Raw genomic sequence first — 23,553 nt, 5'->3', positions numbered from 1 at the left:
CCAGGCACGGGTCTGAGCAGTTTTCCCTTTGCCCTGCTCCTTTCCCAGGGAAAACCTGTCCTTTCGTACTAAATTGGAACAAACGCCAATCTGGAGAAAACTTGAGTTGCCATTTGCTCTGACTGAGTGCTAAAGAGTGGTTTTCCCCAGGGGAAAGCAGTGGAGCAAGAGGAACTGTGGACAAGCCCTTACTACCTCCCACGTGCACTGCCTTGCCCCCGCAATTAAGGAGGCCCAGGGCCACGCAACGTCAGCACACCGTACGCACATTCCCTGTGGCAGGTATTCATGATGTCAGCACCCGCTGCAGCATGCTCGCAGCGTGCTGACATCATTCACCCACGCTATGGGTGTGCTGATGTCCTGCGGTTTGCGCATGTGATGCAAGCATGCCCCGTGGCATGCATGCACAGCTGCAAAGAACTTTGGGGTGTCCTGGCCCTTTAATCAGAAATATGGGGGCCTGGCCCCCCACTGCCCCCTACTCAGTGCCCCTGCTTCCCCCCAAAATTTCCTCAACATTTATATACCCTCCCTGCTATATTATTGCATTTTCATACAAGTTGTATCTGTTGTGTTTTCAGGGGCTCAGCAGGAGCAGGAGTTTCTGAGGATTTGGCCCATAAAGCCTGTGGTGGAATTTGGAGGCTCCATTGTATTAAACTGCAGTGCCAGTTGCAAGAACATTGCCCTGGAGACCAGCTTAAACAATGTTCCAGCAGGGGAGGGTCCTACTTGGAGAGCCTTCAGCCTCACTAACGTCAGCAGCTGGGAAACAAAACCACAGTGTTATGCTACATGTCAAAGTAATACATTTCAGGAAGCAGCCATCACCGTTTACCGTAAGTCATATTTTAGACTGCCTTGGAATAATCATTCAGCTCACCTTGAAGGAAAGTGGAGCTTACTCAGTGGAACACAGGGAGGGGTTTCCTCTGCTTAGAGCCACAGATTCAAATTCAGCAGGAGTCCAGACAAGAAAGTGGTTGAATGTGCACCCCACTGACAGGGAAGTCTTTCTTTTTCCAACAGCCCTTTGAGAACTGACTGCTTTTATTGAAAGGGCTGGTGCTGTGATGCTTTTATGGTAACTATTGGTATGTTTTAAACAGATTTCATATAGTTATATCATTTTAATTCTACCAATATTCAGTTGTATTTTAATAATGGACTTTTTAATGGTTCATGTTCTTATCTGTAAGCTGTCATGAGTCTTGTCAAGGAAAATAAGAAATACAGAGTCAGACCTTGGGCCCATCCAGCCCAGCACTGTAACTGAGAGCAGATTCCCCAAGATGCCTGGCAGACCTATTAACTGTGCACAAAAGCGTTTGGTTAAAATGAAATGAACACAGGACACAGGAAACTGCCTCATGCCAAGTCAGACCATTGGCCCACCTAGCTCCTAGACTGTATTGTCTGCACTCTCTGGGGTTTCAGGCAGGGGACATTCCCAGCTCCAGCTCCCCCAGCCCAGTTTAGCCCTAAAACAACGTTGTGAACTCCCCTGAGATTGGCAGATGAAGGGTGGTATACCAAACAAACAGATGATGGTGATAATCCTAAAACAGAAATAGCTTTTAGGAGATGCACGGATTCTGACTTTGTTGAAGGAAAGAATTCCACATTGAAGGACAACCAGTAGGAAAACCTCCCCCTGTAAAGCCCATCAAGGAAGTCTGGCTTCAGGGACTTGAAGTGATAACATTTGTGATGGAAGCAAGCAAAGCAAATTTCCATTTCCCCGTTATTTGTGCATGTCAGGCTGCTGTTTTGCATAATTCAGCTGATTCTTTTGCAGAATGTACATACAGGAGCTCTGTCTCTTGTGTGCATCCTGAAGGAGTTGGACACTAAATGCCCCATGATCCCTGGATGGCGGGGTAGCGGTGAAGTATGACTAAACATGACAAGACCAGCAGGCCCTTGATCCATCTTTGCGCTCCTTTCCTCAGGTAGCACAGGTCCAAAAGCCCACAAAAGATCAAAACAAGAGCAAGTCCTCTTCAGTGACTTCTTGCTCGCCTTGCGTTCTGCTGAGGTTCTCTCACGACAGCAAGCACAGGGCCCCAGAGTTCGTTCTGGTCCCAGCAGACTTAGTGGATTGGTGACAGCCTCTTTCCAGCTCCTGAGCCCCTTGGTGCCAGAGCAGCCTTTCCCCAGGCCATGGGACTCCAGGAGGGACAGGTCCAGTGGACCCCCTTGAGTGGTGCTTCTTGTGCCGGGGCCACAGTAGCCTCTCCGCGGGTGGTGGGGGCAGGAGACGCCTCTTGACAGAGCCCCTTGTCCCTTGCTGCTGGCCGGGGAACGGACTTTCCTCAGCCAGCCAGCCAGCCAGCCAGCCAGCCTCTGTCTCTCTCAACCTCTCCATTTGTCCGGACGGAAGCAGCTCTTTGGCCAGGCTGCTGCGCTGGGAGTCTCCCCTTCTTGCTGGAAGGAGACCCAAGGAGACGGTGTCCTCACGGCTTCTCCTTCTCCTGGCTCAGCCTTAGCCCTCCGGTTAGCTCCTGTCTGAATGCTCTCCCAAGACACTCCACACTGTCTTCCAGGCTAAGCCAAAAGACTCATTTCTCTCGCTGTAGATAATTTCCTCAGAGTGGATGTTACACACATTGAGCAGAATCAACCCAACAACTCTCCCTCCCAAAACTGTCCCTGAAAATTCTATCTCTAGCTTTATCTCTATGCATAGGCCTAGCCAAGGGAGGGCAAGAGGAAATCAAGGACAAGAGAAAATTAACTAACTGACCAAAACCCAGGTCTCTATCTCTAGCTCAACACTCCCTCAGAAATTGCTCTTTTTATTCTCCCTCCCTCCCCTCTGGCTGGCTATCTTGGTAGCCAATCAGAGAGAGGCTCTCGCCCTCTGGTGGAATTCTGAGGGACTGCATGCCCAGACTGCTCTGGCTCTGCTGTCCGTCCCAAGAGGCCTGGTGGGAGGGCTGGGGTGCAGGTATACCAGAGAAGGATGTCACCAGAGTGATCAGTTCCAGAGCTTTGTAAGGAAAGGTATAGACTTACTGCAAATCAGCCTGCCAGTTTCCCAAGTCTTTTGCAGATATGGGACAGACACCACAGCAGAGAGATGGCTTGTCTGTGCCCAAGCAAAGGTGCATAACATTCTTCATACACAAAGCAGCATTTGCCACTTTGCCTAAGGCTTCCCGTTGCTTCACCTGCCCAGATGAGGGCATAGGTGGCAAATACCCAAGTCTGACACATAGTTCCCCTTCCTGGGCTCAGAGCCCAGTATCCCAAGCCCACAGGTAAGGACAGCATCACAGCAAAGCCATTTAGCCTATATCAAAGCAAGTGAATATAAGCATAAATCAGCTCACTGCTACAACAACCACCAGTTGATTGTGGGGTTATCTTGACTACCAAGTAGGTGTTAGCAAAGCTTCTGGAACAGTTCACCTTTGGTTCAACACACTTTGCAAAGGAGGAAGCTGGAAGTGGGCTGAGAGGGGCTGCCTCATGACCTCATGGGCCTCATCCTTAAGGCCTGGGCACACCACCCTCTATCCTGGGGGCATGCAGGAAGAATTATTTCCAGAGGAGACACAGAGAGGCAGAACATTCACCCTTATGTTCTTCTGCCCCTCTAAAATAGATAAACAAATGAAGAGTTGTCACTTTTTATTCCGTTCCAGGAGCTCCGGAGCGCGTAGTGTTGGATCCGCTGCCAGAGGTGGAGGTGGGTAAGAAGTATAATATGACTTGTCGAGTTTTCAATGTTGCCCCCATCCGGAACCTCACCGTGACCTTGTATAAAGGGGAGAAGAAGCTGTATGTGGAGACCTTTGAGGACCACAGGAATCCTGAAGCCGGCAATGTTGTGGTGACAAGCAACAGCATCACCGCTCAGCAGAATGACCATGGAGAGGAAGTCACCTGCCGCGCAGCTCTGGACCTGAGGCCGGAAGGGCCCTTCTTGGAAAAGGCATCAAATAATCAAAGTAGAGTGGCATGTAAGTGGCTGTACCAGGGACAGTTTGGGGCATGGTGGCTATGGCAGCACAAGTGTCTGGTTTTGAGGAGTTAAGGGCTTATCCACACTTTCCTCTTGTCCTGCTGCTTTTCCCCAGGGAAACCACTCTTTAGTGCTCAATTGGAGCAAACGGCAATTCAGGTTTTTCCCAGATTTCCATTTGTTCCAATTTATTGCTAAAGAGTGGGTTATCCCTGGGAATGGAACGGGGCAAGAGGAAAACCTTTTGGGCCCGTAATTTCTAGATGTGGGACAAGCAGAAGTCTGTACAAGCACAGGTTTTTGTGAAGCTTACTGGGCCTCTACAACCTACCTAGCCTCGTCTCAATGTTGTATCTGAGGACTAATCCACACTTCCGCTTGTCCTGCTGCTTTTCCCTGGAGAAAACTGTTCTTTCACATTCACTTGGAGCAAATGGCAATTTGGGATTTCTCTGGATTGATGTTTGCTCTGATTTAGAGCTGAAGAGCAAATTTTCCTTAGGAAGGGTGTGGAGAAAGTGACAAGTCTCCTAGAGATCCATGCTCTCTAGGAACAGAACAAGCAGAAGTGTGGGTGAGCCTGAGAGTACCTTTTCTCCCCCTCTGGGAGCCAGTGTGGTGTAGTGGTTAAGAGCGATAGACTCACAATCTGGGGAACCGGGTTCGAGTCTCCACTCCTCCACATGCAGCTGCTGGATGACCTTGGGCCAGTCACACTTCTGTGAAGTCTCTCAGCCCCACTCACCTCACATAGTGTTTGTTGTGGGGGAGGAAGGGAAAGGAGATTGTTAGCTGCTTTGAGACTCCTTCAGGTAGTGATAAAGCGGGATATCAAATCCAAACTCCTCCTCCTCCTCCTCCTCCTCCTCCTCCTCCTCCTCCTCCTCCTCCTCCTCTTCTTCTTCTTCTTCTTCTTCTTCTTCTTCTTCTTCTTCTTCTTCTCTCACCACCCAGTCAGGAGCTGCACCGGGGGGGGGGGGGGTTGAGAGCCACCCATTATTATTTTTTTAAAAAGTGTCCCTCTGCACTCTCATACATGGGACTTGATATAGATATTGTTACAGAGGCCATCGCAATCCCTTCCGAACGATAGCAAGATCCCAGAGGTCCTGGCACTTAACCAGGGTTGCATTTCTGTTGAGAAATTAAGGCACAGCGGAGATAAGTGTCTTTACGATATATGGTTCATTGTACACATATTCGCAACCTGAGTCTTGATGGAGGGAGAGTTCACAGGATTCTCCTTCCCAACAGCACAGCAGCAGTGGATTCAGAGGAATCCTAAGCACCATCCCCTCATCCCTCTGCCACAGCCTGCTTCTGCCAGCCAGCCTGCCAGGCTGGCTGCTGCCCTTCCGTCCCTGCATGGAGCTCTGCCCATTCCCTCCCCTTCTTCCCAGAAACCCTTCCTCCCAAAATCTCTGTTGGAAAAGGACACCCTCTGCCCCCGTTTACCCTGGCAACCTTCACCTCTCAATTCTTCTGCTTCTGCCCGCTTCTCATCTGCATGGTCCGTTGATCTTAATGGCCTGCCACTTAGTTCTCCTTGTGCCTATTTTAATGGCATCTCTTTTTGCAATCTCCTGAACAGGAGAACTGATTTAGCCTTTATTTTCACTGGCCTGGCATCTTCCCTTCATACTCCAAAAATCAGCTAAATTTACTACATTTAGGATTATGAGGAATCTGCCCCCTGCCACAAAAGCATAACATTTTAAAGCTATAGGCAGGGGTGGGGGTACCTCAGGTCTGGAGACTAATGCCCCCCACCCCAACCTCACTTTTCTGACCCTCAGGGTGACCCCATCCATGCCATGCCCCTCTCAGACTCCTCCCTGCATCCTCCTGGAGGAATCTGTCCTTGAACTATGACAATGTCTGTCGCTTGCCTGGAGGGTGGATGAAGAGGTGTGCTTGCGGTTTGTATGTGTGTGGAAACCTCTGGCGTTTGCAGGCTTCAGATGTAGCCACCTCTGCAAGGGTAAGAGTCACAGTCGTTGCTCAGCTCACTCTTGCCTCTGGCTCACCACCGCCATGTGGCCCTTGGAAGATTAGGCAGTGCTCTCCTTGGGCCACACGCCTGCTGTTGGCAAATATTTATAATAAAATGGACAAATCAGTCTATTTCTGCCCCATGTCAGTTTTGTACATGCCTACTCACAAACCTGTTCTGTCCCATTTTCATATTAATCTATAATTTTAAACAAAACAATCAGTATGAAAATTAGCATTTAAATACAGGTTTTTTCTCCCCCAAAATGGCAATTCTAAATGTATTTTCTGCCCTACAATACTAGTTTTAACATTTATTTTCGTAATGTTTTTGAACTAAGAATTGCACCAGCACATTTGGAAGGTGGCAATCTGCACAAAGCATATTCTGGGAGGTGCAGATTAGGTCAATTTGTACAGTGATTCAAATTTGTTTGCTAAAAACCATTGGCCATCACAAACCTGCAAACCATCAGGCGAGAGATCCTTTAAAAAATAAAAAGCATAGATGATCTTCAGCACATGCACATTGTCCCCCATGGGTCTGATGAGGATGGTGTAGTCAACACTAACAAGTTCAGTGTGAATCAAGGATGGCACTGCCAAGAGGCATTTGACGCATTCAGATCTTGGCAGCGCAGTGGACAGAGAAGAGGAACATGGAAGCCCAGTGGGCTGCCTGGCAATCTTAATGTTTCCCTTGCTTTATGTGTTATTTCAGACCCTCCAGAGCAGGTGATCATGGAGCTCCAGAAGTCTTCCACAGGCCAAAGCTGGCACTATAACCTGAAATGCCACATTGTAAGAGTGGCCCCCCTCAGCAAGCTCACAGTGACCTTCTTCAAAGGGGCAGAGAGGCTACATTCTCAGAAACTCTGGAACTATACCAGACCTGAGCGTGCCAACGTTACAGTCACCCACCCCATCACCCTGGGACCGTGGGACCATGGGAAGGCGGCTACCTGTCACGTGATGCTGGATTTCAGCCCCCACAAAAAGCCCTTCACTGCTGCATCCCGCAAGGTGGCACTCAGGACAGCTGGTGAGTTTGTAGGCATAACGTGCTCCGAGTCACCTTTTTAACAAACCAACCAGCCACTGTTTTATATGAATCAATGCTTCAGCTTAGGGCTTGCAACATTTAAGTGAGTTTCTCCACTTTGGGATTGTGCAGCTTCAGTCTCACCATAATGTATAAGAACCATTGTCCTCAAGTAGCATAAGTGCATAGCTACCACAGATAATTTAAACGCACAAACAAATACAAATACATTGATGAGAGAACAGATTCCTTCCTAACCAACCAGCCTTCTCCAGCTTTGCAAGTGTTTTGGACTACATCAGCCCCCCCCCCCAGTTGAGGCTGATGGGAACTGTAGTCCAAAATAGCTAGAGAGTGCCAGGTTGAGGGAGGCTGCTCATCTACTGTCTTCTCCCTTCTCTTGAGTGACAAGGGCAAGTGAGTGGGCACAGTTCAGGTAAAGAGTTGCAGCGTAAGGTTTCACTCATGTGTCTAAAGTGCCTTATATGTCCAGCATGCTCTGTAATTACTATTCAGACTGGCAGCCACTCTCCAGCATCTTACCCACCCTTACCTGCCCTCCACACTTTCCAAGGCACAGCTCCATGTCCAAGCACTCTTTGTGTGTGTGTGTTTTGCTCCAGAGCTTTCCTCTCCTCCGAGGGCCTTCTGACAGTTCCCTCACTGTGAGAAGCGAAGTTACAGGGAACCAGGCAAAGGGGCTTCTCGGTGGTGGCACCTGCCCTGTGGAATGCCCTCCCTTCAGATGCCTAGGAAATGAAGAACTACATAAATTTTAGAAGACATCTGAAGGCAGCCCTGTATCGGGAAGTTTTTAATGTTTGATGCTTTATTATGTTTTATATATTCTGTAAGCCGCCCAGATGGGCGGGGTATAAATACCGTAATAAAATTTGTATTAGTATTCCCTGTGAAAACCCACTTTTAAAAGCTAAATCAGAGTAAATGGCAATCTGGGGGGAATCTGAATTGCCCTTTGTTGTGCTTCAACTTTAAAGAGCAGATTTTTGCAGGGCAACCTCTAAAGTACAATATACTGTATAACACGCACCTGACCATAACATGCACGTAGTTTTTAGAGGAGGAAAACAAGAAAAAAAATATTCTAAACGAAACAGTGGATGTATGATTTTTGTGGTTCATGCTGTGGCCACAGACATGTGATCTGACAGTGAGTTTGGGGTAGCCCAATGCAAAAATCCTGAGGATCCATGTAGATCCATGCTTTGTAACCACGTTTTTGCACCACTGCGGCCCCAGGCAACAGTGGGTGTGTGATTTTTTTGGTGCAAGATGTAGCCATGGACATGCTATGTGATCTGATGGTGAATTTGGAATGACCCAGTGCAAAAATCCTGAGGATCCATGTGGATCCATGCTTTGTAACCACGTTTTAAGTGGGGAGGGAAGGAAAAGCACTCAAGGGACAAGGAGCATGCGTGGGGTGGGTGGAGAAGGATGCTGCTAATAATGAAGAACAGGGGTTTAAGGGGAGAAGAAGCATGTGTGGGGTGGGTGGAGAAGGTGCAGAGGAGGGGTATAAGGGGAGAAGGCTCCTCTCCTCTCCCACTTTGCTCCTTTAAAGCAAGCAGGCTCTGCTTTTCTTCCTCCTCCCCGCTCATCCCCGGCTTAGCGAGCTGAAAAACCTTGCTGCTATTTAGCGAGCTGAGTGGGGAGGAGAGAGGGACAGAACCTGCTTGCTTTAAAGGAACCAACCGGACAACCAACCAACCCGCTTTGCTCCTTTAAAGAAGCAGGCTCTGTCCCTCTCTCCTCCCCACTCAGCGGCTCTTCTCACGCTTTGCTGTTTCAAAGCGAGCCACGGAGGAGGGAAGGAAGGGGAACCATGGATCCTCTGCTCACGACTGCAGCAGATCTCCCCCCCCCCCCGCCACCCATAGGCATTCCCTCCATAACACGCACAGATATTTCCCCTTACTTTGTAGGAGGAAAAAAGTGAGTGTTATGGTGCAAAAAATACGGTAACTTTTCAGGTACTGAAAGTTGATGCTGACATATAATCAGATATGCCCATTCAGCAATAACGTTCTCTAAATTTACTGCATGTTCAGAGCTAATTTTGTGGGACATAAAGTGACATTGAATTTACTGTTTGAGAACTGTGATCCCAAATTTGTTGAACACAGTGAAATTGAAGCATTCAATTTGCTCATTAATGTTCCGGAGAACCTTGACCTAAGTTGGGCAATATGATGAATGTTTGTGCTTTTTCTCTCCCTTGGATCTAGATCAGAGGTGGGGAACCTTTGGCCCTCCAGATGTTGTTGGACTACAACTCCCATCAACCTTCTCTCTTGGTCATGCTGGCTGGGGTTGATGGGAGATGCATTTCAGCAACATCTGCAGGGCCACAGCCCCCCACTGCTGATTTAGTTTGCCTGTTACCTTTCTTTGCTGATGTTTAGGGACATTGCCTGCCCCGCCTCCCTGCTTTCCTCTTCTCTTACATTTCTTCTCACTTTCAGAATCCTGCACAGCTATAGTTGTAGCTGCTTCTTCTATAGCCATGCTATCTCTCCTGCTGGTGGGCATTCTCCTCTACTATCTGGTCTGGATGCCTGCAGCTTCTAAATAGAACCCAGGAGGGCAGAACAAATGTCAAGCTAAGTAAGTCAAAAAAGCTTTGTCACAGAGATAAAGACAACTGCACAACTTGTGTTTTATGAACATCCAATACAGAAGCAATGAGCTATGAGTCATAAAGCAACTATGAAGCATTTTGTACATGGAAAAGTACTGTGAACCTTTTTTAAAAAAAAGTAACACAAGCCGGAATCACAATCAGACTTGGTCTTGAGCCTGACACCCAGGGGAGGTGGGGAGAGGCATGTTGTCAGGCCAATAGCCTTATTTCCCTCCACTGCTCTCTTCCTTCTCCTGGAGGTGCACCAATCAGATGTCCAAGTGACAGTAGCTGTCTGGATGATGTGCCACCCATTCATTGTTTTTAAGGACCTCTCATATTTCAGAAGCTTTGTCTACAACCAGCTGCACGAATATAAGACGGGGAATGCCTGGCTTGCCGATAGAATTGTAGAGTTGGAAGGGACCCCCAGGGTCATCTAGTCCAAACCCCTGCAATGCAGAAATCTCAACTAAAGCACCCATGACAGATGGCCATCCAGCCTCTGCTTAAAAACTTCCAAGGACGGAGAGTCCATTGCTTCCCGAGGGAGTCCCTTCCATGGTTGAACAGCTCTTACTGTCAGAAACTTTTTCCTGATGTTTAGTCAGAATCTCATTACTTACAACTTGAAGCCATTGTTTCAAGTCCTGCCCTCCAGAGCAGGAGAAAACAAGCTTGTTCCATGCAACAGACCTCGAGATGTTGGACGATGGCTATCATATCTCCTCTCAATCTCCTCTTTTCCAGGCTAAACATATCCAGCTCCTCCAACTGTTCCTCATCAGACTTGGTTTCCAGACCCTTGATCATCTTGGTTGCCCTCCTCTGCACACCTTCCAGCTGGTCAACATCCTCCTTAAACTCTGGTGCACAGTTGTCACCAACTGACACTGAGTCACTTTGATAGGGAAAGTTTGAGCTCAAATGCATACCAATGAAAGAAAAACAAAAAGGGCATTTTTTTCCTAGAGGGGGGAAAGGTTCTCCTTTAGAGGAATCTTTGTGCATTGCATCCAAGTGAAGAAACAAGAAAAGTGCAGTGAAGCTTTTTCTGTCCTATTTGTCTTGCCCCACTGCTACAGTGCATGACTGCGACTCAGTCGTGTTAAAGGGGAACAAGTCTATATGTGTGGTTTTCCTTCATTTGTTTTATTGCCGCCCTTCACCATAAGGTCCCTGGACAGCAATTTAGCAGGTCAGACTAGGATACAGCTGCTATCACCAGAACCTCCTTTACACTCAGGCAGACCTGTGCAGAGCTTGCCTGAGACCTGGGGCAGGAGATGTCACCACTTAATCATGTAGCACCCTGCTTGTGGTTAACGCTTAGCTGGAATGAAATATTCAACGCAGCAATAGAGAAATTAAAATAATAATTTATTTGTCAGACAAATAAATGATAGGCACAGTGGTATATGGTTACCAAAGCTCTGCCCCCTCCAGCCCTGATGGTCAGCACTTATATTTCCTCAGCCCAGCCCCCTTGCTCCTCCTTTGGCTGCCTCTGTCCAATCAGCCTGGATGAAATTCCTATTGGCTGTTTGCTAGAACCAATCATAAAAGATACACCCATTTCCTGTTACCTTTTATGGGAGACAAAGAGCTATATTTCCTTCTATCCATAAATGGCAGACAAGTAGCCATATATCTTACATTTGCCTCGACAAGGCACCTTAATTACCAGATCACCTTTTGCCCTTGTTGCCCCTCCATTCCAAAATAGATGGCTAAAACAGATGGCTCATGGTCTTACATTCTGTCTTAAACAGAGATCTTGGGTTCACATTCTCACACACCATCAATGAAATAAGAATCTAACATAAGAACCTAACATGTCTTACTTTCTAAATCCTTTGCATAATTACATTTAAGCCAACAAATCTCATACATTAACATAGATAGCTTTGTAGAAGAAAAGGCCTTTGCAAACTAAAACTCTTCAGTTTATTTTTTTATTATTTCCCCCCCAAAATAATATTTATTACTTTTAAAAGTTACAAAAAAGGAGAAGAAAAAGAAAAGAAGACAAAAAAGAAAAAACAAGAGAGAAGAAAAAGAAAAACAATACAGTACAATATATAAACAATACAAAACACAACCTAAACCCATTAAACTAAACATAAATAAAGCAAAACAAAAACAATTTAAAAACATCCCTCCTTTTCCATACTCTATCCTTCCTTCCCTTGTTTCCTCGACCTCCTCTCACCTCCCTTTTTGTATCCCACTTCTACTAATTGTTTCAGCAAATCCTTTCCATCTTTCTCTATTTTCTGTCATAATATAAATAACATATTTTTTAACCTTATCTCCCATTAAAACTAAAATGCTTATATATACTTAACTTCTTATAACATTTCTGCTAAATCCATAAAATATCATTCCACCATTTTTCTAGCAGTCATTACTTTTACAATATTTCTAAATATAAACTTTAAATTTTCCAGTATTCTTCCACCACTCCTCTCCCTGGTTTAGGATTCTGCCAGTCCTTTCCGTCAGTTCCATATAGTCCATCAACCTGGAGATCTTATGTCCGAGGCTCTTAACTCCTTTCCAAGTCCCTTCTGCAGATCTTCTTCATATTCTTTAATGCTAAGGAGCAAATCTCGGGAAAACTCCAACCTAATAGTACTTTTATTCCTTCTGGACAGTTCAGCCAAATTTCCATAGTTAAAGCTAAGGTCCATAAAGTGTTTTACGACGTATTTCAGGATTCCTCCAGATCCAAAGGCCCCCAAAACTTCAATCTCCTCCAAACCCAAGCCCATGTCCCAAAAGTCAATTGATCCCTGGATAGAGGGATCTTTCCAACTTTCTTTCTTCAGTCCAAGCCGGGATCCAATCCTCAAAGTCTGACTTTTGCTAGATTCAATCATAAAAGGCCTCAATTTATAGTCCTCAATTTGCTTCTGTAAGACTAAGGATTCCGCTTGTACTACTTTAGGTTTCACAACAACAGCTTTCTCCTTTTCCTCCACCATTTGTCCTGCCAAGGTATATTCCTGTGCCGAGTCCTGAATTATTTCTGTATTGGTGCTCGCTTTTTGACTCAAATTCGTCACTTTCTGTTCCAAGTTATCAATTTTAAAAATCCTGTCTTCTGTCTTTTTATGAAGCTGTTCCAGCGAGTAGCTTATCTTACATAAGACAGTCACAATGGCTTCTCCTGTCAACATTTTGAATGGTCCAAGGTCAATCTCTGGTTCTCAGAATCCTTATCTTGCAGCTGGAGATCTCCCTGTTACACTCCTGTAACAGTTTCACATGCTCCCTCTAGAGGGAAACAGTCTCCACTTGTATCAATTCTTTCGAGCACAACTCCAGCAATAAAAATAGTTTCGATTTTCAGTTACTTTTTCCTCCTTTTTAAACGCAGAAGAGGACAATGGAAACAGTATCTTATTCTTATTTTAGCTAGCTGTCAAATCCGTTCTGTCAATGAACTTTCCCCAAACGTCATCTGGCAGCCCGTTCCCAGGTTCAGAGCAGTGGTAATTTGATTTTTCACTCTCTCCTGCAGGCTCACTAGGTCCAAAATTTCCCCCCTCTTGTAAAACTCTTCAGTTTACACCCCCCTTTCCCGGCCAGCTGCTTTTCCCATTAGCTCTTGCCCTTTAACCTTAGGAAAATGTGGCTAGTCTCTAACGGGAGGCACATGGTATTATTTTCTGTTAAACAATAAATCCTACTATTTACTAACTCTTAATTAGTATTTTTGCAGCTTGATTGTATTCTGTAATACAATCAGTGTAACCTTTGCTCCCAGCCTATAATTCCCTTTTACAACTTTGAGAATTTTGGCTCCTGCTATAAATCAGGGAGGCCCTGGTCCAGGAGGATAAACATCTGCCAAAGTCCTTAGCCAGCTGGTTTTCTGCCTGGCATGAAACATTTGCAAATCTTTAAGCTCATTTTAAAATACAGGCCTTGATCAGATGCCTCAATCTGATCTAGGTACACAGTAACACTATCGAAGCCTTGCAGTGCATTTTGCCCATTAAGTCCGTGGTCAGCTGGGGTGTTCTGGCATGGGGCGTTCTTGCCATGACAGCGTAAGTTTGGCAGGGCTCCTCAGCCGCCTTCGTCCTCCAAGGCCTGGGCAAGCGAAGCTGGCTCTCTGCACAAGCCTAAACTCGGGATACCAGGTGGTTTGCTAGCTTCTTAAAAGTCTGGACAAGTGTGCTCCACACAAGGGCAGGCCGAATCATGATGTGGCGGAAGGACTTGCCTCCAAACACCAGATCTGAGATGCAGTTTGCTCTTCCACCTCATGCTGCAGCACGTCTTGCTCCAGGCTCATGCAAGCAAGCCAAGGCACATGCCACATTCTTTCTGAAAAATGTCAACTTCCAACTCTCAAAGGTGTGTCACTGCTTCACCCCTCTCCATGCAAGTACAAGACGAAGGTGACAGAGCCAAGGTTATGCAGTACCTTTATTGGAAGATTTTGGTCAGTGTCCACAGGTCAGTGAGACCACCATTTTAAAATTTTATTTTATTGTTACATTTATATCTCACCTTTGCTCCAAGGAGTCTAGATGTCATACATGGTCCTTCCCTTCCCCATTTTATCCTTGCATTTTATCCCTGTAAGTTAGATTAAGCTAAAAAAAAGTGACTGCCCCAAGGTCACCCAGGGAGTTTCAAGGCTGAGTGAGGATCTGAACCCTGGTCTCTCAGTTCCTGGTCGAACACTCTAACCACTACACCACACCTGAGAATTGTGGCACCCCACCATCCACTGGAGCTATGTATGACAAATACATTTGATCTTAAACAGCTTTTTCTCAGCTGGAACTCATCGAAACTCAGTTCTGGCACCTTTCAGGTAGGCGCCATCGCCCTGGTAAGAGAACAAGGGAGGTGTTCATGTGAGTTCTGGCACCTCTTTTTCTAGAAACAGCACTGATAGCATATGCTCTGCTGTGGCAGATTTGTGCTTAAAGAGAAAATTCTCTCTCTCACCCACCCACACCAATTTAAGTCCTTTTTGTCTGGAGTGAACAGAAAGGAAAGCAAGGTGGGATTGGCAGGGAAGATATCACAAAGTCATGAGGCTGGAGGTGGTTGCACTCAGCCCTTAATCTCTTCCTCACTTGCTTTCTTTGGAGTCCCCACGCGTGTGAGTCATGCTCCTGCTGCCTCAAATAGGTCAAGGGCCACCTCCAGCAGGCACAAAAGTGGCTCAGTGTGACACACAGCCTGGAGGAAGTTGCTGGAGCTCTCCAGTGCCTCGTGGGGAAGGGAGTCACCAAAGAAAAGCGACCTGGGGGACTGGGATGCCAGGCATGAAAAAGAGAAGAGAGCAGAGCTGTGCAGTGGCAGTTATGTACCCTACATGCACCCTACACTTGTCTACCAGGATCAACCACCTCCCTTCCAACTTCCAGTGTTTATTTCTCTGCTTTCTTCATTCTCCTGAGTCCTTCATTTCGCCACTCATCCCTCCTGCAATTGAACTGAGATACCGCTCCATATACGGCCTTTGCCAGCCGGGTGGGTACCTTCTAGGCTGGGCTGATGGAAAGTTGTTATTCAAAACATCTGGAGGGTAGCAGGCTGGCAAAAGCTGCAGTTGTGATTATGTCATTGCAAAGCTGCACTGGCTGAAATTCCCCATCTGTTAAATATTGTTACAAAAGCTGGGCGCTAGCCCTACGCTCTGTCAAGCAATAGCAGAAGTCTGTGGGGTTCCAGGCACTGACACAGGGCCTGTTTTCTTTGGAGAATTGAGACACGGCAAATGGGGATTGTTCAAATGGGGCTTGTTCACCACAGCAGTGCAGCCCTGGAGTCAAAGCCATCTTTCCAGTCTTCAGCCAACCTACCAAAGATCGATCCTAGTCTTTTATCTCGCCCTTCTTCCCAGCACATATTGCTCAAAAGACTCTCTTTTTGTGTCGCCTCAAACACACACCCCATCACCATGGCAACCTCTGTCTGCCCAGGCCCAAGATTCCTCTCAGGTGGGCCATCAACACCTTTTGTCATGTTAATGCCTCTATCCCAGGTTAGTCCCTGACTTGGAAGGAAAAATTAGCCTGTACCTTTCCACCGACCTCCTGTTGTCCCTACAATACCTGGGGTATTCAGTGGTCTGTGTTTGCCTGAGCTTGAGTCTGGACTAAGGATTCTGAGCTCCTGTGTTCTGATTCAATACATGTTCTCCAATCACAGAACATTTCAGGATTTGGACCTCTGCCATTGGCCCTTGAACTCTGAGTCGTGATTCGCAGTTTAGACAGCCAATCACATTGGGAGTGGGAGTGGCCCAGGCTTTCAGAAATGTATATAAGCAGTTGCTTTGCCACTGTTTCCCAATTATGTAGTTCCATAAAGGTTCTTGCAGTTCACTGTGTCTTGCCTCATGGGAACCCACCTACACTTCACTTCAAATAATTAAAATCCTATCATTTAGCCCCCCCACCCGCACAAATCTATAGCAGTATAAAGCCACCCTATACTTCTTCACATGTGTGGTGTCTCCTTATGTGTGGTGATTACTATAAGCAGAAATACTATGCATCTCACAGTAACAGGGAGACTGTCACCAGGTGCTCAGTCTGCTGCCCAGAACAACTGATTGTTGATGGGCACCTGCAACTCCCCCCCCCCCCGTCACTGATTGTAGCTTTGTTTAAAAAATGTTTGTGTGCCCTTTTAAATTAGGGTCCGTGATAATTCCCCAAGTGCTTGGTAGAAAAGGGGTTGAAAATGGATCTCTGCCTGGATGTAACTCATAACACCTAACTAGCACAAATGAGGGAGACACCAAGGCTTCGCCCATAGTTTCACTTGACCTGTCTTTTGATCGCATTGTGTGCCATCAAATTTCCCCAGGTCTTATTGTCGTTCGTAGTTGTGCCTTGCAAAAATCCAATCTTACCTGCTGAATTGGATCTTATCAGGTGCGTGGGAAATCCGAAGAGATATTTCACTAAACAGAGCTTCAGTTCAGCAGGTGTGCTCAGATTTTCACAAGGCCCAGCAATGGAGCAGCAAGAAAAAGTCTCAGGTCCAGGGGAATTAATCTTTTGTGATCAAAAGATGGGTCAAGCAAAAAGGTGGATGAGCCCTAAATTAAACCAATTTAATTTTCCCCTGAGGAGTCTTGCCCAAACATCTTTACAGTTCAGTGAAGGGAACAGCCCCAAATTTGTGTCAAAATAACTATACAGTTCAATAAGAGTACATACTTGGCCAAATTCCTATCTGTTCATAATGGATATTCCCACAATATAACAGGGTTCTCTCCATAGGAATACCAAGGATTTATGGGGGGGGGGGGGAGGCTTTATGTTAGGGGGACAGAACCAAGCTATCTGTGGCAGGATTGGTCAGTTAGGTATTTTTATTTACTCACTTGATTTGGGGGGGGGGGCGCTGCCCCTTGGCTACACCCATGCCCCCCCTGAGTGGGTTTTTTAGGAGGGGGTGCAGTTCATGTCCACGTGATTCAAGAGTGCTTTTGGGTTGGAATTTGAAATAGCAACCCTGCAGGCCTCCCAAAAAGGCTTTTTGCAACCACCTGGCACCTTCAAGTGCAGGCTGAAACTGCCCCCATATGCCCAGACTGTTATTCCTATCACTGAGATGCAGGCTGCTGCTAGGAATAACTCTTGCAGATGCTTGTTCCCAATCAGACTATAAGAGCATAATCTTGTGCATGCTTACTCATAAGTAACTCATTGAGCTGAATGGAGCTTTCTGCAAGTGTGTTAAGGATTATAGAATAAGCCACCTGAGAAGCACCTGCCACACAAAAAGGCAATTGCGAGCCTATCAAGCCAGCACACGGAGGGGCCAGCAGCAGACATTCATCCAGTTGTTCAATATTGTTTTATCCTGCCTTTCAGCACTACGTTTCCAAGGTGGCATAAAACCTATTTTTAAACCAATTTACAACAGAACAATTAAGACAAATAGCAGAATGCTCTGGGCTTGTTTAAAAAATAACCACTGAAAACTTATTCAAAAGCCATTAAAAACCCAATTTTGTTGTTGTTGTTGGCATTCATCTGTCTTGAGGGACAATGGAGTGAGTCTCCAGGGGTGAAGAGGAGACTCACCGTGCCTGCTGTGGCTGCCGAGACTGGTAGCCCGTAACTGCTGCCTCCTACACTGTATTTGCTGTGTTAGCTGCACTGAAGTGACCTCCATGGGTCACAAGCATGGGTCCATGCAGTGTGCATGGAGGTCCTGGGCTGCCCAGAGAAGATCAGCTTAACTGATGTGGCCCAAAGGAAAGCAGAGCAATGCACTTGGCACCAGCTTGGCTCCAGGAGTTGGCACAAAACTCAGGAAAAAATAACAATTTTTTCCAGACAGATAAAAACCACCCCACTTTATGCCCGGTAAGGAAATAAGTGAGGGGAGCATCATAAGCACCAGTGTGCCAAAACCACAAAAGGCCTGTCTCAGGCTATTATTATTCTTAATAATTAAATTTATATACCATCCTATACCTGAGGTCTCAGGGCAGTTTACAAGATAAAATTACTATGTAAAAACACAAACAGAAACAGCCAAATAACCTCCCCCACAACACACAAAACAGTTAAAAACAATTGAAAACTATAAAAATAAAAAACACATGTCTGTGCACCATCTGAATAATCCAAATGACGCATCACAATCAACCCACCTTTAAAATGTGCTTAAACTGGCTACTTTTATTTTGAAGAAAAAGTGGCCACAAGGCTTCCTGGATCTGGATTCCATGCCAATTCCTGCCTGAAAAAATCCCTGTTTTAGCTGCAATTTGTTCTGAATGCAGCTGTTTGCTAATTTCAGGGCAAATAGCAGCTGAGAAGGGGAATGTTTTTTAAAAGCAGAAAGCTGATGCAGAAACCCAGCCAGAACATCTTCTCAATTTAAACACTTTTAAAAGGATACATAAACTGATCAAACTGATCAAAACCATAGAAAGTTATTTTTAAAAATGGGTTTACTAGAACATGTCATTTGGCTCTGCTCCGGAGCTGGATTTTTCATGCTACACCTTGCATCTTTCCTTCCAGTTTCTGAGCTAAAGCATCTAATCACATAGCCAAGCTGAAGATGTACCTTGCACCTTTGGGAACAAGAGATATCCGTGGGGCAGGTGGATTTGCCCTTAAACGTCATTGCCATCCATGCATTGTGAATCTCAAGGCTGGAGACCTATGAACTTATCAGTGCTGCAGGGTCTTTCCTTGGTCCTAGCAAGCTTCCTCCTGCTTGGGCACAAGGGATTACTTCCCAAATGTAGATTCATAACCAGCATTTGCTACTGCGGAGGCATTGGCTACACCAGGTGTGAGGTAGTTTTGGCCCTCCAGATGTTGCTGAACTACAACTCCCATGTAGTTCAGCAACATCTGGAGGACCAAAGGTTCCTCACACCTGGGCTACAGGTGGATGGCGATGCTTTCATAGAACCTGTTAGGACTGGTGGTCCAGGGGAAGAGGCTCCGTAGCCAAATTAGCCACTGAGCGGGCAGGCTGAATGAGGAAGCCAGCAAATCTGAGGGTATACCGGTGAGCTGGTAGTCTCACAATAGTTTAGGATTGGCATCAGAGCTGGCACCAGGGGTTGACATTGTTGGGCACCTGCTTAGGCCCCCCATCCGAGCAAGAGACCCACTGCACTGACCCCAAAGCCCTGGGGCTGTGCCTCTCCACTTGCTGCTGACCACCTTCCCACTCTCAGCAGTGAGAAGAGCAACCTTCACCTTCACCTGCCCTGCCTTTTCCTCTTGGACAAGGCAGGAGATATGGCAAGGAGCACCTCTCTCACTGAGGGCACGTTCTCTAAGGACGGCCTTCCCTGCAAAATAAAAGTAAAAAATGAAGTGGGCACATTGGGCCACAGGAGAGAGGTACACGCACAGGCATTTCACCACTACTCCTGCTGATTCCTGCTGAAGGTGTCCAGGGTCCAATATGGCCTCTTGCTTTCCTTCCTAAATAGGGGATGAGCCATCTGTCACTACAGTTATGTCATCTGCCCACCTTCTGGTTTGGTACTGCTCATCTCAGCCCATTAGAAGCCTAAGTCTATGTGTTTCTCCTTTCCCACTAAAGTGCATCTAGAGGGACATCAGCCTTTTTCGAACAATGGAAAAGGCATGGTTCTCTAGCTCTCTACCATTTTATCCTTAGGAGTTTGCTGATGCAGTTTTCTGGTACGTAAAAACAACAAGGTGTATTGATTAATCCTAACAACTAATACAATAACAACTAATATTATGTATTATTATGAATTAATCTGCTTCATCAGATGCACAAAGTATTATCCGGGATTTGTGTGTGTGTGTCTGTCTGTGTGTCTGTGTGCATGTGAAATTTCATGTTGCAGTCTCCCTTTGAAGTTTGTTCTAGGAAGGACACTCAAAGAAAAGAAACTTCAAAGACAAGCTAAAGTGTGGAATTGCAGAATTATTACAATTTATCAAGAGGTTCAGTGCAATTACTTGTGGACTTGATGGAAACATTTTTTTAAAAGTGCATTATATTTGTAATTGGCTTGCCAATGCCACAATGTCTGTGTCATGAAGACCTGTTTTGTGAATGACTACCAGGTGGCGCTGTGGGTTAAAGCCTCAGCGCCTAGGACTTGCCGATCGAAACGTCGGCGGTTTGAATCCCTGCGGCGGGGTGCGCTCCCGCTGCTCGGTCCCAGCGCCTGCCAACCTAGCAGTTCGAAAGCACCTCCGGGTGCAAGTAGATAAATAGGGACCGCTTACCAGCGGGAAGGTAAACGGCGTTTCCGTGTGCGGCTCTGGCTCGCCAGAGCAGCGATGTCACGCTGGCCACGTGACCCGGAAGTGTCTCCGGACAGCGCTGGCCCCTGGCCTCTTGAGTGAGATGGGCGCACAACCCCAGAGTCTGTCAAGACTGGCCCGTACGGGCAGGGGTACCTTTACCTTTACCTTACCATTAAGTACTTAGTCATCACTCACTATTAATTTTCACATTTCATTTCCCTTTAGACCTTCCTTTTTTGTAAGTCCACTACCCCTAAAATTATTTGTGTGTATTACAGTGGTACCTGAGGTTAAGTACTTAATTCGTTCCAGAGGTCCGTTCTTAACCTGAAACTGTTCTTAACCTGAAGCACCACTTTAGCTAATGGGGCCTCCTGCTGCCGCCGCACCGCCGGAGCACGATTTCTGTTCTCATCCTGAAGCAAAGTTCTTAACCTGAAGCACTATTTCTGGGTTAGCGGAGTCTAACCTGAAGCGTATGTAACCTGAAGCGTATGTAACCCAAGGTACCAGTGTATATACTAATATCAAAGCAGAGTGCACAAAAACAGTGTATTTGCTGACAGTTCATTTCTGGGCTCAGTTGAAGGGGTTCACAGCAATGTTCATAGCCCAAAGCAGGGCCAGCAGGAGACATTCTGGTACCTGAGGCAAAGCATCCCCGCTGCCACCCACCCTTCTTGTGCTGCCGCTGTGCACTTGCCTCTCCCTCCCAGCAGCAAGTCTCTTTCTTTCTTTTTAATTACCAGCCTCACATAACCATCATGTCTAAGTTTGATAAATGCATGAAGGGGTTAATGCCATAGAGTAAGTGGTCCTGCCAGGCTTAGCTGGGTCATTCTTTGAGAAAAAGCCCTTGTAGGGCATCATCATCAGGAAGTAGGGTAGGATTCCTCCAGGAAAAGCCATTGCAGAGCCTAGCTAGGGGAGGGGCAGTGGCATCCCACCCAGGTGTTTGTCTTTTGTGTTCTCCTTTGCTGTCCAGGTGTGGTGACTTACTGTTGGTGGCAAGAAAAAAGAATAGGTATAAAAGGAGAATTCCTGGATGCCAAGATCCACATTTGGGGCAAGTACTCTTTGGTGAAAGAACCACAGCAGAAATTAAAAACCACAAAACATCCAGCAAATTAAAGCATGGAAATCTAGGCTGCTAGACCTTTAAAATATGCCCAATTCTTTCCAAAATAGTCCCCTTTTCTCCTAGCTTAAGGAAAGACCACACATTTGATAAATTAAAAAATGGTTTACTTACAAGCTCTCCAAAGGTCGGGTTCATGTGCTTTTCTATACAGCATTCATAAAACACAGGCAGTAGAACTTTGCTTAGTTACAGTGGTGAAAGTGCCTAAATTATCGGTATATGAAGACATTAAAGGCTTGTAAGAGTCATGTGTTTTAAGCTTAGAGCAACCAGCTCAGACCTCTTCACACCCTTAGCTTCTCAGGTAGACTGGGAGGGAACAATAGGTTTTATTCCCTTCCTCCCATGGTGAAGGGGAATGAACTAGCTAAGCCTGGCAGAGCAGCTTACTCTATAACATTAACCCCTTCATGCATTAATTAGACTTAGGCATGTTGGTTATATGATGTTGATTATCCCACACTTAAGCATTGTTTCAGTTGTGGTAAGGACACAGTGAGTCACTTGTTTCACAGTAAATTGTGAGTATTTTGAAAAAATTATAAAAAGAAACAAATATCTTGAGAGATCCTCTGTGTCCTTACCACAACTTAAACAATACTTAAGTACATGTAACTGCATTTGTTTGTCTCATTACCCTTGCGTCTCCTTTGATAGACAATGTTAAAGTTTAGATTGCAAAATCTGACTTATTCATCCATCCATCCAGTTAATACCCTCCCCTCCTCCTGAAGGAGGAATGTTATTCTGTCAAGTCTTGTATGCACCATATTGATGAACTTACCATCATCCTCACCACCTTCATCATCATTATCATATTCTTTTTGTGCAAACCACACCTGGCAAGTAATAAGCAGGAAAAGGGTGTCTTCCCAAGGAGTTCCCCATTTTGATGACAGCTGTCACCATGCAGGAAGAAGGGCCTGGAGGGAGTGGGCCTTTTAGTATGGGCAGTGCCAGAAGAGAAGCAAGGGAGAACATGCCCCCCCAAAGGAGATTTCCCCTCACTTGCCCCCTGCCCCAATAGCTGGACCCCTGGCCTTAAGATATACTGCTATTTTTCTTCAGAGGTGTGTGACACAGCCAGTGGCAGACCTTCAGGGGTCCTGAAGCTTGACCTGTAATGGAGGTCCCTTTGCAACCAGAAACAAGGTCTGGGTAACCACTGTTCTCTTCTACAATGGGTCGTTCTTTTAAAAAACAACTATTGCATCTCAAATTTTGAATAAAATTACTGTATTATCTCACATGTCAAAGTGTGAATAAAAAATCCTTATGCCTTATAGTTTTCGTGCCTATGCCTTATATTTTCAGGTTATGGGGCAGGGGATGAAAATTAGAGAACTGTTACATTCATGCATGATGCATCATAGAAAGATGTGAGTTGTGCCACTCAAATTGGTTCTCCTGGACAATGTGGACTAAAGTCTCTTCTGGAGCCTCCAGGATTAGGGGGCCTGAAGCCCCTGCGCACAGCTCACCCACCCAGAACTATACTTTGCTTCTCCTGTGCCCTCCCCCAAATTATCTTCCTGTTGCAGTGGCAGAGTGTTCCCCACTGGGCAGGCAAGTGTGTGCCAGGGCACTCACAGTGCGCCATGGGGGCAGGGCACACCTTGGGGATGGGGGCACACCGCCGGACCGATCCCCACCCTCTGGCCAGCTGGCTTTGAGGGGTGCATGCATGGCACCCTGTGAGGCCAGCAGCACTTCGTGAGACTCAAAAGAAAGGGGTTGGGCTGGCAGGGTGCAGTGAGCTGTTTGTGTCCTTCTCAAGCACCCTCCAGCCGGAAGGGGGCTGAAAAGGACACAACAGCTCACAACTGCCTTGTGCATCTGCAAAACTGTGCCCGGGGTGACGCCCCCCCCCAGCGCCCCCCTACACCTCTGCTCTGTTGCTGCCATGGCTTTTTAAGAGGGAGGTGCTGACCCAAGAAGGCTCAAGACCTTCCATGTGCGACCTGCAGTCAGGCAGCTCCCCCTGCTGGAAGAGCAAGAGGTTTGTGC

The 23,553-nt window shown here is 46.4% G+C and overlaps 1 protein-coding gene across 2 annotated transcripts in view; it reads left to right on the top strand.

The window, feature by feature from the left end:
• Nucleotides 1-23,553, top strand: part of LOC310834974 (intercellular adhesion molecule 2-like) — a 105,323-nt gene that overhangs the window by 4,592 nt on the left and 77,178 nt on the right. The window contains exons 3-6 of one of the 2 annotated variants that reach the window (XM_083719595.1): nt 585-842; nt 3,654-3,971; nt 6,687-7,007; nt 9,494-9,635. In XM_083719595.1, the coding sequence (XP_083575721.1) occupies nt 585-842; nt 3,654-3,971; nt 6,687-7,007; nt 9,494-9,603 (1,007 nt within the window). In that variant the 3' untranslated portion in view covers nt 9,604-9,635. Of the gene's footprint in view, nt 1-584; nt 843-3,653; nt 3,972-6,686; nt 7,008-9,493; nt 9,747-23,553 lie in introns of those variants that run through there. The other variant, XM_083719594.1, reaches the window with a different exon arrangement.

Source organism: Podarcis gaigeae, assembly GCF_964106915.1.
Source record: "Podarcis gaigeae genome assembly, chromosome: 17".
In the NCBI taxonomy this organism is placed as follows: Eukaryota; Metazoa; Chordata; class Lepidosauria; order Squamata; family Lacertidae; genus Podarcis; species Podarcis gaigeae.
This window is presented reverse-complemented; position numbering and strand designations above follow the sequence as displayed.